At 40.0% G+C, this 19,250-nt stretch overlaps 1 protein-coding gene across 21 annotated transcripts in view; it reads left to right on the top strand.

The window, feature by feature from the left end:
- CADPS (calcium dependent secretion activator) overlaps positions 1–19,250 on the top strand; it is a 354,315-nt gene that overhangs the window by 224,786 nt on the left and 110,279 nt on the right. For all 21 annotated transcript variants that reach the window (XM_065550658.1, XM_065550667.1, XM_065550661.1 and 18 more), the window contains exons 11-13: positions 462–674; positions 12,105–12,241; positions 18,652–18,839. In XM_065550658.1, the coding sequence (XP_065406730.1) occupies positions 462–674; positions 12,105–12,241; positions 18,652–18,839 (538 nt within the window). The remainder of the gene's footprint in view (positions 1–461; positions 675–12,104; positions 12,242–18,651; positions 18,840–19,250) is intronic.

The following is a 19,250-nucleotide window of genomic DNA, read 5'->3' as shown; positions in this document are numbered from 1 at the left end:
CAAACACCTGATGTCAAGAGAAGGGCTGATAAATGTTACATATAACTGACATCTAGCTTCTGTAAAAACAATCTAATGCTCCATTAGACTGTTAAGATCAAACAGTTTGAAAAGTTTCTTAAACCCTTTGACACACATTGTGCTCCAGCAACACCAACGCAACTTGTAGACTCTAAAGTCAATCGAGTTATTTTGGAGTAACTGAGAGCAGCTGATACACACACATTGCTATAGCTATCCAATGTGTCACCTAGGGAGGTGGTGGATTCTCCATCCCTGGCGGTCTTTACATCAAGGTTGGATGTTACTTTTTAAAAGGAATGTTTTGCCTCAATGGGCTGAAAGCAAGAATCACTGGGTGAAATTCTACACCCTGTGTTGTGCAGGATGATCAGTTCTGCTGTTAAGCTCTGCGAATCTCTGTTACCACGTTCAAATGTTTTGTTTTTTTCTCCTGCCAGGTTTGGAGGGTGGCAGAACATTTTTCAATGCAGTGAAGGAAGGAGACACAGTGATTTTCGCAAGTGATGATGAACAGGACCGTATCCTGTGGGTTCAAGCCATGTACCGGGCCACCGGCCAGTCCCACAAACCTGTGCCACCGACCCAAGTTCAAAAGCTTAATGCTAAGGGAGGAAATGTTCCCCAGCTAGATGCCCCAATCTCTCAATTTTGTAAGTAAATAAAGTTCTCCTAGACAGCAGAAGTCTCTGATGGAAAGAGTTTCTGCACTGATGTGAATAAATAGTCAGACACAAAATTCCAACTTTTTGAAATATTTTTTTGTGATTTCTAAGCTGTTCTTACATCAGTGAATTCATAACCAGTTAACCTTGTGTTTTACCCACAATCAAACTCAAGAAACAAATTATGAGGGGAGATTGTAAAATGAGTATCTTAAAGTGCAATACTTGATAGAAGAGAGATTCTGGGAGAAACATTTTCAATAGGGCTAAAGCCCAACCTTCTCTTTTACGGGAATGCAAGTGCCCAGATTTACACCCACACTTCAATTGCACATTCAAAAACATAGGTACAATTGTGAAGGTGCAAAACTCACCCACAAAAGGAGGCTCCCTGTTGAAAACTTAAACTATGGGAAAGCATGTGGTATTTTTATTAGGTTGCTTTTACAGATCAGGTAGATGTGAATTTTCATCTTATAACTCTTGATTATCTGCACATGCTGTGTGTTTCTTCATAGTTTGCTGAATTTTATATTTAGCATGATTCTTTTTGCCTTGTCAATATGATCTGATTTTAAACTAAACAAAAATCCATTATTTAAACAATCATAAGAAGCCAACACAAGTAAAAAAAGGATGAATGAGGTGCACATTTTTTCTTGAACATATCTTAGTACCACCTTTCATAGCTCTTAATTGTGGACGTGTATCTCCCTTTAACTTCAACCAGAATTATGCATGTGCATCAAGAAGAGACTGAAACCATTAGGTAAAATAAGGAAAAGACCATAAATTCCTTAAGAATTTCTTCTAATTAAATCAACTTTACATTTAAAATTGAAGAGCAATTAAAATCGGATCTATAGAACTGTAATTGTTTTGAATATTTTGACATGATCAAGGAATTTAGAACTATATTGTCCATATAAGGTGAAATCTACTTAGGGTTAACATCATTTGGGCTTTTTTTTAAAAATCAGGATTTAATATACTAGTCTCGGGATTTATAAGAACTATATTTCCAGTCCCCATAGAATACAATTGTGGGACATGTAGAACATGTGGACTATTGGACCTTTTTTACTGTGCTTCATGTACTTGCATAGTTTGGACTCTATTCTGCACTGCATATCTTGTGTCCCCTTCTAACATCAATGAGAACATAGCATGATACAGCTTGGTCAATGCATATTACGTGTTTTCCCTTCTGTGGTCCTGCTTCTGACCTTACAGAATCAAAATTCCCATTGACCTACGGGGTCATTGACTTAACTAAGGACTGAAGGATTGGACCCTAGAATGGCATGGGGCCATGAAAGAGAGTGTAGATAACTGGCTAACAGGAGCATCTTACATGTTGGGAGATTTAACCCATATGTCTTGTGCTTATTCAATAGACCTGTCTGGGGCATGGTGATCTCGGTGCAATCACAAGGATCATATTTTCACCCACCCAAATTCTTTGTCAAAAGGGTCTTCAAAATCCTGTCCTCCTTGCATCTGTTTGTGGGGCAAAACTTTTTTGGTCAGTAGCCATTTTCGTAAGTATCGTAAGCAAGCAGCAAGGAAGAGGGGTGGAGCAAGGAGCCGAGTGTGGCTGGTTCAGTGCCAGCTACGGCATATTTTAGGGCAGTCTCAGAGCTACTGCAAGGTATGTTAGCGGGTAGCATCCTGTAAGGGGCTGCCTGTCGGCATGGTTGCTATAGACCGGCAGTCCTGGGCACAGCCCTTCTCTTCCCAATATAACCCTATACCAGACCTGGCATAAGAGCTGACAATGCCAACCGAGGAGTCTTTTTGCTCTGCAAGAGCAGCACAAAGGGGCCATACTTGGGGAGGGAGTCTGGTCCACGTGTTTGCAGGTCCCCATTCTCAGACACCTTTATCCTTAACAAATATACACTAATCAAACGCATTTGCAGTAGGCCTTTCCCACCACCTTACAGGAACTGAAGACAACGAGTACCAAGGGGTGTAACTCAGCGCCACACTCTGCCCATGGTCGGGGTCCGCATCCTGTCCTCTGGGGCTGGAGTAAGCAGGATTGTACCCATTGTACTGATAGGTAAACTGAGATGGAGAGGTTCAGCGATTTGCCTGTGAGTGAGTGGCAGAGTCAGGAACAGAACACAGGAGTCCTAGCTTCTTCTAACCATTATGCAACCTCCATCAAAGACTTGGGGCATGCCCCTTCATTCTCCCATGCTCCGTATATTCCCGTACACTATCCATACGTACAGGTGTAGAAACTCCACAAGTTCGAACTTGCACTTTCCTTCTCATTCTTCCACCGAGGCTGGGTTCTCGCCTCCCTCCTTCCAACTAAAGAAGCCAGGATCTTAGACCCCTAAATTCATCCTCTGTGATCAATTAGAGTAAAGAGCCATCCCTGCAGAGCCCTCTGTTCTTCTCAGGGCCTTGTACCATCATCACCAGCCTAAGATCTGAAGCCTTTGGCCTCTACGCTACCACCAAGACTCATTGGCAGAATGGTTTCCACACCACTTTTGCTGTTCCACACCCCTTACTGCTAAAGTTGCTAAAAAAAAACCTTTTCAAGAGGATAATTCCAAAGTGCAGAGTTGGGAACCCAGACAAACGCCTGCATATTTCTTCCACAGTATCTAGATGAACGGATCCTCCTACACAAGCGACTAGGGGAAAGAGGAAAACGTGCCAGAGCCCAGATTCATCCACGCATTTCAGCTGCTCTCTGCCGATGGCAGCAGTAAGGAGCTAGGCCCAATAGCTTATTTTTTTATGTCTGTATATTAGTGTATGTTCTGTGGACAGAATATTGCGCTCATTTAAAAGATCATTGGGTAGTAAAATACATGCAGCTTAAGTCATAAAAAGCAGACGCGAGTCCTTCATGCACACATGATGTTTACAGTCAAGTGTTTTGATTATAGATAGAGATCTGGATTAAATCTTTTAACTTCTAACAAATCAAGTATTGCATTTTAAAAGGGGGGTTGGTTTGCTGGGGGTGGGTTGTTTTATTTGTTGTGTTGCCTGCAGAAAGGTAAGGACTACTGTTAAGCACTTTATTCTTGTGCATTTAACTATATACCTTGCAGATCTTATTTTTTCTTGCTTATTATAGGGTAAAGTTCTTGGCAAACGAAGCACTTGCAAGAAAGTAAATGTTAAAGCAGTGTATCTATAAGTTGTTTTGTTATTGCTTTCCTGGGCAGAGTAAGCAGCTTAAAGATGGTAGAACTGTTTTCTGTTATACACACACGCACACACACAAATCCAACACCCCAGTCTTGTTATGTAGCTGTCTGTTAAACAGAAACTTGAGAACAACACATTTTGCAGTGGGGAAACTTGGGAGTAATGCTGAATTCATTTGGTTCCCACATAATTTGACTTAGCAAATATAAACTTTATGCATTACTCAACTTGTCTTCTAACTGGCTAGCAACACTTGACTTTGAAATAAACAAACAGCTCTAAGCAAGGGTGGAGTGTATTTTTTGTGCGATTTAAATACTGGAAAAAATAGATCCTGCTATTCATTAATTTTTATATGACTCTACAATCCCTTTTACGTGGGTGAAACAGCACCTGTTAGACTGAGAATTTCTGCCTTTTTATTGTTGTTTTGCTACAATTTAAAAGAAAAAAATACACTAACACAAAGCTATACTTTTTCTCAAATATTTGCATTTATAAGAGAAAAATCCCAAAGCCATGCTTGTTTACTGTTGAAATGATGTACAGTACTGTAGTTAATAATGCTGCCAAGATATATTATACCCTTTGGCAATATATTAAGCTTCATAAAAGTGGTCACTTGTATGGGAGCACCAATCTTTGTCCATTCTATGTCAGTAGTACATTAAACCAAAAAAAATCATACTCAGCTTTCATTTTTTGAAAAAAAAATTCTTTTAAACGTTAAAGATTGGTCAGTAATTGTTTTACATACCACTTGTGATTATACTTCATTTTTAATGTGTGTTTATATTTAATGGCTGTTAACCACATCATATACCAAGAGTTGGCTGTTTTGAGAATTGTAATTATTTGTTCCACCATAATAAATGGCTAGGTTTATTGAGCTTCATAAGAAATTTTCAGCTGTAAGTGTCGTTGTTGTTTTGGGGGATTTTTTTTAAGTTTTCTTTTTCATTCTTTGCTTGAACCCAAGTACTTTAGCGCTAGGTTAGGGTTCCTGTCTGCTTTCCTGAGCCTTGTTGCTAGTCTTTATGTTATTCTGGTTTGTTCCTTCTTACCCTGCTAACTTCTAGCTGGACTCAAGGGTAAGTGCTTCCCTGTAGCTAGCACAGCTCAGATAATCAGACTAGATTATCTGACATATGCAATGTGCTTATTTTTCACTTAAATTTTTCTCATGTTTAGATTTTGTAGTAAAACTTTCCATGTTATTTTCCTGAATTTAGGTTTGAAATGTAACTTTCCATACTGAAATTAGGATGCATGTGATGTTTGCATAATTGCCTTCTCTCCCTGGCTTTCACATTGGCATCAATTGATCCTCTTAGTAAAGCCAATCATTAACATTTCCTATTTTTCATTCCAAGATGTAAATATTAATTAACATCACAATAAATCTGTAAATAATACCTTTTTTTGTTTCATGGAATTTACATCTAGTTGACTGCTTAATGCCTGAAAACAGATCATTTTGCACTCTATCATTCTTTTCCGTTCCAATTATTAGCATGGTGTAGTGCACCAGCAGTGTGGGGGTAACCATGGACACCTCAAAGAATAGAAAGGTAGGGTAGTAAACCTGAAGAGGCCTAACTGAGCAAGACAAGGTGTACTTCAAAGAAACAAAACCCAAAACAGAAAGACATTCCTTGCACATCCAAGCATGAGTCTTCATGGTTTGACAGTTTCTGATCATGTAAAATCAATAGTGGGTTATTCTGAAAACAAACTGTAGCTCTTTGTTTACTATATATATTTCCAGACAGGAAAGACAATCCACTATGCGTTAAAATAGTTTAGTCACAATAGGGACTGTTCCTATTCCCAAAAACAAATATACTTGAATGTTTAACATGTGGTCTCAAATGTCATTTTTATATCAAAGAAATGCTTTTTTAAGTATAATAAATTAAGAAAATTGCTAGAAGAGCTTTTTATCCTCTTTTTGTTATTTTCCTATAAAGATACCTATTTAAACAGAAAGATAATAGTTTAAACTTGTGGAATAAAAATTTTTTCCTCAGTTATTTGTTCAGTCTTAAATAAAATATACACTGTACTAATTCTTTATTCATGTTTAAAACGCTGTTCCTCAAACACATGGTGAGTGCATACTTTACTTAAGAGGGAGTAGAAGCTGTTGGTCATGAGAGCTGGCAAATATGTATTTGGAGTATTCTGAATGCAATTATGAGAAGGAGCAGGTGGTATCTACCCTCCTGAGCATTAAACAATACTCCTTTTTTTTTCTTGCATAAATGTACCCCCAGGTTGCAGGCAGAATTTCTTTACCCCTTCTTAGCAGATACTACTTTTTCTTTTCTTTTATCTTTTAAATTTTTTGGATGTCTGATGAGGATTCTGATCCAACTTTGCCACACAACATTGACTTGGTAAAAATTAAGGATTTCAACACTTTTTAAAGAAAGAAAGAATGAATGAATTTGTGTTTGATGTGCTTTAATTGCTTTATTTTATATATATATATATATAAATCTCATGAGAACATTATGTCTTCTTGTATTGTCAACTTGCAGATGCTACATATCAGGAATGCAGTATTAAAATATTAATTCACTTCTCACATAACTTGCATGAATTTAAAATAAACTATATATCGCTTTTTTGTGTTTTAAAAAGCATGAATGACTTATTAAAACAGTTGTATATTTCCCCATCATTAAATTCAAAATATTTAAAAAAACAGTTAAAAAAATATTTTATCCTAGAAGTAGCTTTTCTCTAAGATCTAATTTTTACTTATTCTGTGAACCACTTGGTTTTATCACATATTATAAACTGTAATTCACTTAACTACTGAACCTTGAATAACTTAGATTTCATTTAAAAATATAGTATAATTAATAATTTACAGTAAAATGATTTAGTCACTATTAAATCTTTAAAATTAAGTTGTAAAATATGTTTTCATATCCAGTAGAGGGAAAAGTAAAAACCAAGTAAGAAAAAGTGTGACAGACTAGTCTCATTATTTAAAACAGCAGTAACAATACTAAAAATGAGCTCTTGTAACTTTGGGCATGTAGGTAACTTCATTCACCTGCGTAGTCCCGTTGCTCTCAATGGGTTAGGTGAGTAAAGCTACATGCATAAGTGTTTGCAGAGAGGGACATAATCATGGTAAAATATGAAATATTAATTGGATTGACTTTTGATCAGTGGCAACATTATATCGTACATAAAGAGGAAGGGACACAAATATCATTGCCAGCAATTCAGTAAGAAACAACAATATGGTGCTTTAAGTCCTATTTAATTAATTTATTTATTTGACTAGAACACTAGCCGCGTGAGCTAGTGTTTTCAGTTCTACAGATTCAAGCAAACCTCAGTTCCTGGGCACTTTCTTTTGGTGTTTTGTTAACAAGTAGTCATTCTGAGAGTCTCTGTAAGTTCTGCTTAATCTATGAGACCATGAAGAAATTTAGCTGTTCCTCAAAGCATGCAGTCAACTGTGTGGCACAACACAATGAGCAGGGAGTTCGCCTGCAGTTCTGCTTGCCCTCTCTCCCACTGTTGTGCATAGCTGAAGAAGAGTTAAGTTACTGAAAAACTTAGCGTTGTAGTCTGACCATGCCAATAAAGACTCTTCTAGAAATATCTGTAAATGAATAGCTGCCATCAATCATTGTCATTCCTTTATTTCATGTCTCCTGATGAGGTTGACTAGTGTCATTGTTTGTTACCGTCCAAACCACATCTTCATTCTTGTAATGTCAAGCAGATATGACAAGTACACATTTTCCAGATGAGTAGGATACAAAGTCACCTTTTAATTTACAGTTTTATAAACAAATGTGTTGTAAAATTTACTGGATGTTCAGTTGCCCTTGGTACTCAAACAAAGTCACTCATTACTGAAAATAAATAATTTGGAGTCGGAAATTCTTACAATAAAATGGCTACCCATAGCCTTTTATAACAAGAATTCTTTTATGGAGCTTGTCCCCAGTTGTGAACTGCAGCAGTCTTAACAAAATCTGCCTAAATTCTTACTGTAGCAAAAGACACCAGGGGGAAAAAAACAAAACAAAAACACAAATAGCAAGAAAGGGATGTTTGACCTTTTTGTCTGTGCTTTTAATTGACTGTCGTAAATAACAGAAGGACTGCCCTAATAGAACAGAGTGGTGGGGCATTTTTTTTCTTGCTTTTTTTCATATCTATGTCTTACTGACATTGACAGATTTTTAAGACTGTGACTTCAAACATATATACAAAATATGTGTTTGACAGAGAACCACAGTAAGGATAGCTAAGGCAGACAAGATAGACATGCCAGTTTTTGGTAATGCTACAAGTAGAATAAAATAAAATTGCAATAAGAGAAGTGTATTAAGAAGGGCAATAATGTAAATTTCAAAGTTTAGCATAAAAGGCTGCAGCATAGTTTTCAAGAACGAAGGTTAATAGAGTTTGTGATGCCAGAATAACTTTACTCACAGTCTAAGATGTAAAACAACTTTTTTTTGGCCAGTAGCATAATGTTGTCTTGAGGCCTTGAATAAAGAAGTGCCAACTAACTTGGCAAAGCACCTTGGAAAGGGATTGTAAATTACAGAAACAGCACATAACACTCTCTTTTTCTTTGTATTTAATTATCATTGTTATAAGAACAGATCAGAGTCATAAGGCCAAACTACTGATTTATTAAAAGTGTCTACAAATTATATGTACAATTTGGGTCTGAGTTTGAGCCATCTACCTTTATTTTGTAATTTGCTTAAAGGCGCGTTCAAGCAGTACAAATTGTTTATTTTGAAAGATGACTGTTTTATATAAAAATCATTATTTTACATGCAGATATAGTTGTTACTTTAAAATCTTGAGTGCCTGTCTGAGGCGGTTGGGGCAAGGTATTTATGCTTTGCTTTTTCCTAGGTAGATAAATGTTTTTAGCATAATTGGCTTCTAAAATTCAGTTTTAGGAATAATTTTTAAAAAATCAAGATACGAAAACAAATTGCAGATTGAGTGGTGCATTTATTTTGTAATGTAAAATAATTCAGTGAGCGAAGGCAAACTTAGTGTAGGGTTGTAATTATTTTATCTACTGAGACATATCCTAAATGGTCCAGAGAATTTTGAGCAGCTAGACCGGTGCAATATTTTTATTTAAGTTAAATATGTGTGTGCGTAACATGCAATAGAATCATTTTCCAAAGACATCTCCAATTCAAATCCCATTTGATTTTCATGAAAGACCTCCTCTTGAAAGCATAATTTCCTCAATTCAATCCAAGATGGTGGTTTGTGCGCACCTAATCCTGCAGTCTGCCTACGTAAAACAACTACTGGACATGATGAGTGGTTTTGTGTAGATGAGAGCTGCAGCATTGAACCATGATGAGGACTGCTGTCGTGAAGCTTACTTTCTGTGCCAGAAATGGTCACATTTTCAATAATTTTAATGAGCAGAACTCATGCAAATTGCCCTTCTTTGGAATACATCTTGGTCAGTCAATTTCATAAAATACCATCTACGGTAACTGTCTCTTCATGTGGTCATTTTGAGCCCGTCAGATCTTTGGAGGGATAGAGAGGATTTCAAGTGGGTACATACTTGGGAGCTGGGTGAGGCATTGCTTTGCAAAGACTAATGAAAGTATAATTATCTTTGGGGTCAATTTACCACAGTGCAGTGGAATTTGGCAAGAGCCTACTGACCACTTAACTTTGTGGGCTGTGCCTAGGGACCTATATAGGTCCTCTGCTCTAGGGTGTAGATTGCTTGTAAACTTATATTTGATCAGAGAGGTCTCAAAAACCATGAGCAGATCCTTAGCTCCATTGAAGTCAGTTAAACTATGAGATTAACACCATCTAAGGATCTGCCCCATGTCCCTCTCGTGAACAGAAATTGAAAGGCATCCCAGGTCAGTGTGAAAGGGAGAAAGTAGCAGTAATTTATAGTTACATATTTTCTAGCAGATCAGTTTAAAGAGGTTCAACAAAAAAAGAGGGAAATGGCCCTTAAAACTTCTAGTTGGGTTACTCAAGGCTAAGAAAGTATCCTCTTTGCTAAACAACAAGATTGACAGTGCACCCTGGCTCATAATTGAAAAGTAATAAAATATCTGAGCAGAACTGGCAAATTAAGGCCTCCAGCCAGTTTGTCAGCTTGCAGTCTACTCGAGGAAATTTGAGAGCAGCAGTTTACTAAAAAAAAGCCTTGATATATCTGTTAAAATTGTAAAGCTATTTTATGGGCACTAGATGTGGAATTGAAAACAGCAGATACAAAACCTTTAGTAGTGTATTCATATTAATCAAATCGATCTTGGCCCAGAGGGACAAAAAGGATGGGGCATAATCTGTCAAAATAGATAGAAACCAGCCTATTGGCGTGTTGATAGTGCGCTACAATGAGAGACCCAAGGTTGGAGTGCACTTTAGATCCTATGCCGTAGGCTGGTGGAGACTAAATGTGTCATGGAGGTGATGCACTAATTCTCCATGTTGGGGAGGCTGCCCCACACCTCGGAGCCAACACACACACACTAGCTAATCCGTAGGCAGCATCAACTCTAAATGGACCTGCTGTTTCTCTCTTCATGCTGGATGCATGGAGTCACAGGGAGGGAAAAACTAGTTGGGGGTCAGGTAATAGGCAGATAGATGGCAAATGGGAATTTTTATGTTGAACAAAATAGAAAAAGTTAGCCCCAGTACTGTAACATACATTCTAAACCACAGTACCTGTTCAGCAGATTTCTAATCAAAACGATTACAAGCTTCTGCCGAATTAAGTATTGCTTGCAGTTAATTGAAATGTTACGTTTTGAATCTATGTTGTCATTCTGATGGGCAATGCTATCAATATATTTAACTACAGAATATCAAGGAAAAATGTAGACAATGTCTCCTATAATAGATGGAATATCTATGGGTTTAGACATTCCCAAGACATCTTGTAAAATGACATCGTCTTTCATAGGTTAATTTTAAATCTTTAATTAATCTTCTATTTAACATAATTATTTGCTTCCATATAAGTCTTACTTCTATTTTTTTTAAGTTGTATATTTTTGTGTCTTATTGGAAAGGGTTAGTTTGGTTTAGAAACAAATATAAATACCAAATTAGTAGCAAGAAACACTAAATTTTAATTTACTGTGGTTTTGTGCTCTTTCAGCCTCTGTAATTGTTTCAAGACCACACAGTTCCCCTAGGAGTTGTAAACAGAGTGAGATTTAAACCCTGCTCTATTTGTGAGGGATTTGGCAAGAACCCATGTAGCAGGAAACTTGAGTAAATGCAAAAAGAGAGTGAAAAGTGTCTTTTAATTTAGTCATTTTCCATAGAACAAAGCTACTGCCTAGGGATCTCTCCTTGGCCACACCTACACTGAATATTTTGTTTTGGTTCCACTGTTGAATTTAGTATAATTTTAGTTATATATGTTGAGATTAATTAGTTAGCCCCTAGGAGTTTGTGCCGATAGACGTCACCCACATCAGAGAAGTGTGAAGACGTTGAGGCTATTAATTCACAAAAGATGGCAGCTCATAATCCTAGCAGAGTAAATTCTGTCTGTCTGTTGAAATGGCTAACTCAATCTGCACACGATCAGGCTACTTCTTTCGTGACAACAAACTACATCTCAATTTAACTTATCAGCAATGCTTAAATGAGCATCTTTTTTATTTCATTGAGATAGCATTTAAAAGCTGTTGTAACAAAATCTGAGATTGGGGGAGAGAAATATTGGCATTTTGATGCAAAAAATTAAATCTATATATTTTTATATCTAGAAAACCTAGTAAATTTAGAGAAATTGCTACAGACATAACTTTACTAGAATGGCAGAATCTATTATATAATTAATCTCAAATAACTAAATAGGAGTTAATTTACTTTTGCAAGCCAAAAATCTGTTAGCTTATTGTGTTTTGTAAGATACAGAATAAGTTATTGGGTTTGTGTTCTGTTTTTAAATACAGAATAAATGCACTATAAAGAGCAGTTGACAAGATGTTAATTCTAAAAGCTTTGGCCTGAATGCAATAAGATAGTCAAAACGTGATGCAAGTTGACAATGGGAGGTGAAGAATATATTTTGGGAAAATAAAAGTTAATGGCAATATAGGGGAAGAGAATTATTTAGCTTTCATGCTTCATGGTGTATATTTTTCTCTCTCGTGTATATGTCAAATAGAATGTGCTGTATTTCTCTAAATTGTGTCTTTCTCTATATGTATAAATGAACAGATGCAGATAGAGCTCAAAAGCATGGCATGGATGAATTTATCTCTTCCAACCCCTGTAACTTTGACCACGCTTCACTCTTTGAGATGGTTCAGCGCCTCACTTTGGACCACAGACTTAATGATTCGTATTCTTGTCTGGCAAGTATATTCTTTGGTCTATAGTGATATAAACACCAGGAAAGAAAGTCAGAGCTAGTGCAAGTGGGGGCTGCGCCCATGTTGCCTGAGGAGTGGTCCCTGCTTTTGCCAGCTCTGAATTTGGTCCCCCACAGTATTTATTTTTAAGAGGCAATATACCCTGAACTTACTGTTGTTCGACTGCAGTAGCGATTCTGTGTTATCATTGATATTTGCACTTTTGATAATGTTACCTCCTGCAAAGACAAACTCACAGCTGGGGAAATATTATAGACAGCAGCAATGATGTTTTGCAGTTTGCACCATTGCCTTACAGATGATGGTACAGGAGAAAAAGGAATCTGTACGATCCCATCCCCCTTGTCAGTAGAGTTACACCAGAATACATGTGCCCCAGTATTTGTATGTACTGATGAATAGGGTTCCGAGCAGCTAACAATTTGCTCTGTCTGAGAAGTTACCAGATGTTGGGCATGATCCTGTAATCTATATTCATTCAGGAGTCCTGTTGTCGGGATCACTCACATGAGAAAGGATTGCAGGATCTGGTCCAGTGTGTTATAACACCGATTAAACAGAAAAAAAAAATTAAGATTGTCCAAATATGACTTGTCATCTTTGTTATTTGGCTGTTCAGCACTCAACCCAATGGGCCCCTGATCTTTGATTGCAGGTCCGTGGTTCTACAATAATACAAATAAATACTAATGTACAGGACTTGTACAGCGGATTTCTAGAATGAACAGTAACTTACAGTGTTGGAAATGCTATAAGAGCCAGAGCCCTTAGAAGTCAGTGGGAGCCTTTCCATAGACCTGAGTGGTTTTTGGATCAGGCCCGATATGCAGATGGCATTCTAGAGGGGTTAGGTCCTGATCCCACCTGAGTGCACCCTGGGTCTGTTCCTATGCCAAGCAGCAGTACAACTTGGGTCTCCCTTTCCAAATAATGCACGGAAATCTCAGCAGAAGAGTTAACTCTTTATGTACATGGAATGTTTGGTGTGCCAAAAATCTTCACCTTCTACCAATGGCATAAGCTCGGAAATTGAAGCTTTCTTGTATTGGAAGCAAGTGATACTCCTATAAACCACCCAGAGGTTGTCATTGGGATTAAACATTTTTTTCACCTAGCCAGTCCCTCTACACCCCAGGGCTCTCTTGTATTTTGTCAGTGACCTATACCCATCTTACCGCACCCAGGAACTCATCTTCTCCAATGGACTAAGGGGATGGTGATGGTGAGATGAAGGAAAGTTGATTCTAAGTGGTAGTTCTCATCCTGTTCTCCCAAGCAGTGTAGGACAACCATGTAGGACAGGAGTCCTCTGCCTCCTTTAGTAGAATTATTGTCATCGCTCGGAGCAGCAGGAAGAGGTTCCCTTGAAACAGTAACAGCTCCTGCTAACGCCAAGACTTTGTTCTGATGCTAGCTGTTCATTAGGGGGTTTGCTTATGCGTTTTCAGTTGTGCTGCATGTGCCGGGGAATAGATGGGAAGGTCTGGGGTCCTCTTTGTTGTCCTCAGTTGCTGCATGTTTGCTCGGTCCTGGTGGTGGGAGCCCAGGAAGGGACCAGGCTGAGCAAGTTTTCAGGTGAGCTTCCATGTTCACCTTGGAGAAGCATTGGGAGTGCTCAGAAGGAATAATTGGGAGGTTGGGTTTATGGGTCTGAGGCGCTCTGCGTTCTGCTCTGCAGCCCCTCACTTCTTGTGCAGCTGATCTCTGGGGGTCCTTGCAGGATGCCCAGGAGGTCTGCTCAAGGGGCAGGGAGGGGCTGGTGGAAATCCCCCTGTTGGGAGGTTATTGATAGAGCAGGTGGGGAAAGAACATTTGTCAGGCACAGAGCATGGATCCCACTAGCTCACAAGCAGCAACCCTGGCATGCAGCGTCTGCTTACTCAGGCATGGCTGGTTGCGAATAAGACCAACCCCGTCCCAGTAGGTCTTACTGGCTGGCTTGTGACTAGTTTGACTTAATTAGATTTTGGGAACATTAGGAGAGTTTCGACCAGTCGCTTGTGAAACAGACTCACAGCTGGGGGAGAAGCATCGAAGCCATTATTGACAAGATTGTTAATGTGTCTCTTCAAGAGGAAAGCTGCCAGCCACACTTTTTATTATTAAAGAGGTGTTTGGGCCCTTGCTTAAGAAGCCACTAGAGCGATGGGGCTCATATAAGCCCCAAGGCACATGGATCTTTGCAGCTTAGTCTCACCATTTACCATCCTGTCTCAAACCTCCCCATTTTAAGGAATGTGGTGATGGACCCTTTCTGGCCACACTTGGATTCCACAGGTTTCTTTCCTTCCTTTCAGTGTGGCTTCACACCTGGCTGTGGAACTGAGACTGTGTTTACCTCAAAGATTGACTTACCTCGCAAAAAGGGTCTGTGTTGACCTTCAGCAGCTTTTGATGCCATTGGCCATAAAGTTTTGTTGACTTGTCCGGGCAATGTTGTAAGAATGGCTCTTCGGTAGCTTCCCCCTTTCCTTTCCAAATGGTTCCAGAAGGGTGATGGGCAGTGGCTCTTCCTCCCATAGGACTTCAGTGTGCAGGGTCCCACAGAATTCTTCGCTTGTCACATCTGTTATTCAGTGTGTGCGAATGTTGACTGGCACTACTGGAGGAGGTGGTGAGAAAGATAGAGAACAATACTCATTTCTGTCCCCTTTCCACTGAACCCAGATTGCACAGTCTCCTGGCACAGGTATCTGTATGAAAACAACCTGGCTATGACCCATCTCCGATAAGACAGAAATGATGCTTGTTGGCAGAGAGAAGCATTTAAGGAAAAGGAGCAGGAGTCTTGCCCGTGCCATTTATTGAGTGCATCTACCCACCGTTCACCAGAGTATACACGGTTATGGCCATGGGGTCCTCTTGCTACTGGATTTTCAATTAGGACAGCTGCCTTTCATCTTCTGGCCAGGAGACTGCAGCTATTCCTCTCTAATGTTGAGCTCACAGAAGTACCCATGCCTTTGGTACCTTCAGCTTGGACACTGGCCTTCTACTTAGGGGTACCCTTGAAATTTACACAAAAGCCAGATGCCTCCATTCTCCCCCCTATGGAACATGCTCCCTCCGTGGTCCACTTCTCCCAGGATGCCCCTGCAACCATGAAATCCCCACAAAGCACCACACTACTCAGTCAAAATGGAGACTGTGTTACATCATGGGAGAGGCAGTCTACCAGGAATCCCAGCCCATTGGAGACAGTGGGGCCCTGAACTTCAACTCCCACGAGGCAGTTCACCACAATAGGGTTTAAAGTGAAACCTATTTGAAACTAAATATATTTTTTTTGTTTTCTCAATGGAAAAATAGAAAAATTTCAGCAGAATCTAAGTCCCACAGAGAGTTTCAATTTTGCAGAAACTCCATTGTACATTAAAAAAAAAACCAAGTTAACTGTTCATATGGAAAATTCCTGAGCACCGTCTCTATAACTGATACCAAGTGTTCTCTTTCCATTTCCTGAGTGGTGCCTGCTACCCTTAGCATTTCTGTCCAGGCTTCTCATTAGCTTCTGGGTGCAATTCGAGTTGTTGATGAGTATCATTAGAACGCTCAGTGGTCTAGAGTGCGGATACATTCAGTCACGTTATACCCCATCACAGCAGCGAAGAACAGTTCGGAGACCTTCTGACAGTTTGAACACTGCATGGCTGGCCTGAGGTGTGAGGCCCAGACATGTACACTCTGGTGCACAAGGCAAAAACCCAGCAGGGGGCCAAGAGCTGCCTGAGGGTGTGGGGGAATGCGTGTAAAAAAGCTACCAGCCTTTCAGTAATGTTTCCTACCAATCCTGGATCCTGCGCTGGGCTGGACAGAGAGCCGCATATACTACCACTTTGCAGTCTCTGCTTTGTAGCTATACCACAAGAGGAACAAAGGAGAAAGCTGCCACATGCCTCTGTACCCCGGACCCTACTGTTTTTAAAGAAATTTAGCTTTGCTTGGGAGTAAGTGCTTTTCCTCTCCCAGTTCTGCAAAGGTTCTTCCCCCCTGTTGCCAGATTGGAGGAGTCTGCTCCCTAACCTACGGCTGTGATGGAAGGACAGCCCATTTGTGCTCCTCCTGACTGCCACACATCCACTTGGATTTGGGGAAGAAGACATTTTCGGACAAGTGGGCCCCCTTCAGCTCCCCGTCTGAGCTCTGGTTTTGGAGTCCTCAGCTAGGGGACCGTGCACTGAGTGCCTGTAAGGCTCTTTCTGGGGTTTCTGTCATTCTGCCGTGGAAGAGGCTGCCCCCAGCTACAATGCTCAGCGTCTTTCCTTCTGTCACGCCCAGGAGTCTGGGTCTCTGCTCTGCAAGAGGGAGCAAAGCTGCAGCGGTTATGGAATAAAGAGCAGCCTCCGTAGCTGCAGGCCCTGAAAGGTTCACGACGCTTCCACAGGCTCCAAGCCAGGGAAGCAAGTCTAGATAACTCCCTGGGCCCGATCCTGTCATCTTTTTCCCGCCATACCTCCTGGGTGAAATCCTGGCCCCATTGAACTCAATTGGAGTCTCCTCTCTGACTTCAGCGGGGCCTGGATCTCACCCCCCCCCCGAAGGATCGGATCCATTGTAGGATATTCGTTGCATCGCTACAACGTGAACCATAGGTCATTTAAACTGTTGTAGCAGCGTCACCTGCTGAGCCTGGCCACTGCCTCAGGATCCCCTCAGGATCTCCCAACCTTCCAGCCCGGTTCGCTTGCGGTTGTGCCATGGCCATCTGGCTAGGCCAGTATCGAAAAAGTCCACTCCTGCCAGGGTAGCCACGCCCAAACCAAAACATCTTCAGCCCAGTCTCGAGCTGTCTCTCCTTCCTGAGGGTCTGTCTTCTCTCTTCAGCCCTTCCTGGGCTCATTTGAGACCTTCCCTGCTCTCTCTTGAGCAGTGACTCTCAGCACTTCCTACCTGGAGTATCCCTCCTCTCTCTGGCACTCCTGCGGGATTCTGTCTAATCTTCACCTGATTTACCTCCTGACCTGCCTGTCATGTGTCTTTGCTCATTTTCTCTACCTGGGGAGGTGAGCTAAGTGTGCCACAGGTGGGGCTGACCCCAGTCGTCCTGTGACAATGCCTCAGAAGCCACAGATCTATCTTTCAAGTTAATTCTTACACTCTCTTCTGGTTCCCTCTTCTACAAAGTCCTCAGTTTTGCGGGGGGGGGGGAGGAGAGGAGGAGGATAAAAGATCAACGCATGTAACAAAGGGAAACAGAGAAAGACAAGGAAATTGACTTTCACCCTGGGCTCAAGGACCAGTAAAGACCAATTGAAACAATGGACTTCTACAGGCTTCTCTTCTGCATTATTCTGTAGCTTAATTTTCTGGTGATCCCAGTAATAAAATGAACTGTATCTATTTCCTATATCCATGATTTTCCCCCTCATTATTTCAGTGCTTTTTTCAATCTGTTTTGGAGTTGGCCCAACAAGGATGAGCAAATCCCTTTCTATGTCTTTTGACTGAGCTCTTAATTGATATTTCTTTCAACTCTTTTCCAAGCAGCTATTTTGGCATCTAGAAAAGATTTGGTGTCATCTGAGTGGTAGAAAATATATTTTAATCTTTCACAGCAGCGTTGTTTCTAAGATGTAGCATTTGGGGTAGCAGATGGGGTGGCAAAGAAGTTGCCTATAGGGGCAGTGCACTGCCTCAACCACTCTCCCGCCCGCTGCAGGAACTTTTCAATTAAAAGAGGAAAGATTTTGCAGTTTGATGCATTCCAGAGCTGCATCTTACCGATTGTTTAGCACCCACATTTCCATGTAAATATTGATGGGTTTGCAGCATTTTAAAAGGGTTCTATGAGAAAATTCTTATTCTAGCTAATGACTTCACAGACTGGTGCTGCATGTTCTACTTTAGCTGTCCCCAAAGAGTCTAATCCGAGTGGCTCCTCACAGAAATGAGGGAAATGTGAATCCTCCAGTTCTGATACCGTAGAACCTTGTTTGTGTGTCTTTGGTTCATTCCTATACTTGCCAGATACAGAGATAAAAGTCATTACTGAATAATTATCTGCTCTTACCAGGGGAAGAGCATAATACAACATCTCCCCCACGACAGTGTTGTTAATATTTTGTACTGTTTCGATATACAAGTCTTTGGCTGCCCTTAAAGATAAAAGAATCTTCGAACGATAAATACCGAGTACTGGCATTAACTAGAATAGTTGAAACATTTTTCAGCATTTTGAATTACATTTATCTTAAATGTTACTCTAATGCTTTTTCATTGCAATTATCCTGTGTATTATTTGAGTTAGGAATGATAGAGCCCACTTCCTTGTCTTTTGCCAACCATTAGGTTTGCATGGTCTATAAGAACAGTAGAGCATTACATCTCCAAATCAAATAACTCTTGTGTTTAACATCTGCTGTTTAAAATCAAGTCTCTTTATTTCTAAACAGGGCTGGTTCAGTCCTGGCCAGGTATTTGTGCTAGATGAGTATTGTGCACGTAATGGAGTCAGAGGCTGTCACAGACATCTCTGCTACCTCAAAGATTTACTAGAACGAGCAGAAAACGGAGCTATGATTGACCCCACCTTGCTTCACTACAGCTTTGCCTTTTGTGCATCACATGTTCATGGCAACAGGTAAGGAATAATTTCTATCTAGCGACTAAGTGCCAGCAAGGGATGACTTTGTAGGTTTCCTTGGATTATGCACAACAATCCCCAACTTGTTTTCATATTGGATGTTTGGCAGCAGCTCTTCCGATGGCATAATTGGTTTGTTTGTTTGTTTCTTTGCTTGTTGAAATGAAAGCAATAAAAATGTGCAGACAGAATCCAAAATGATCATTTTTAACTTTTTTACTCAGAAAACTCCAAGAGACACTTCTCGTTAATGTATATTTGGGTGCATAACTGAAATCTGTATCATTGTCATACATGCATAAATGGATTTAAAGAATGTATTACATTGACTTTAATTAATGTATTAGAATGTCCAACAAGTTACCACAGGTAGCATTTTCGCCAGCACCTGAGTTCCATTTTCAAACA

Source organism: Chrysemys picta, chromosome 7 (assembly GCF_011386835.1).
Source record: "Chrysemys picta bellii isolate R12L10 chromosome 7, ASM1138683v2, whole genome shotgun sequence".
Lineage (NCBI taxonomy): Eukaryota > Metazoa > Chordata > Testudines > Emydidae > Chrysemys > Chrysemys picta.
This window is presented reverse-complemented; position numbering and strand designations above follow the sequence as displayed.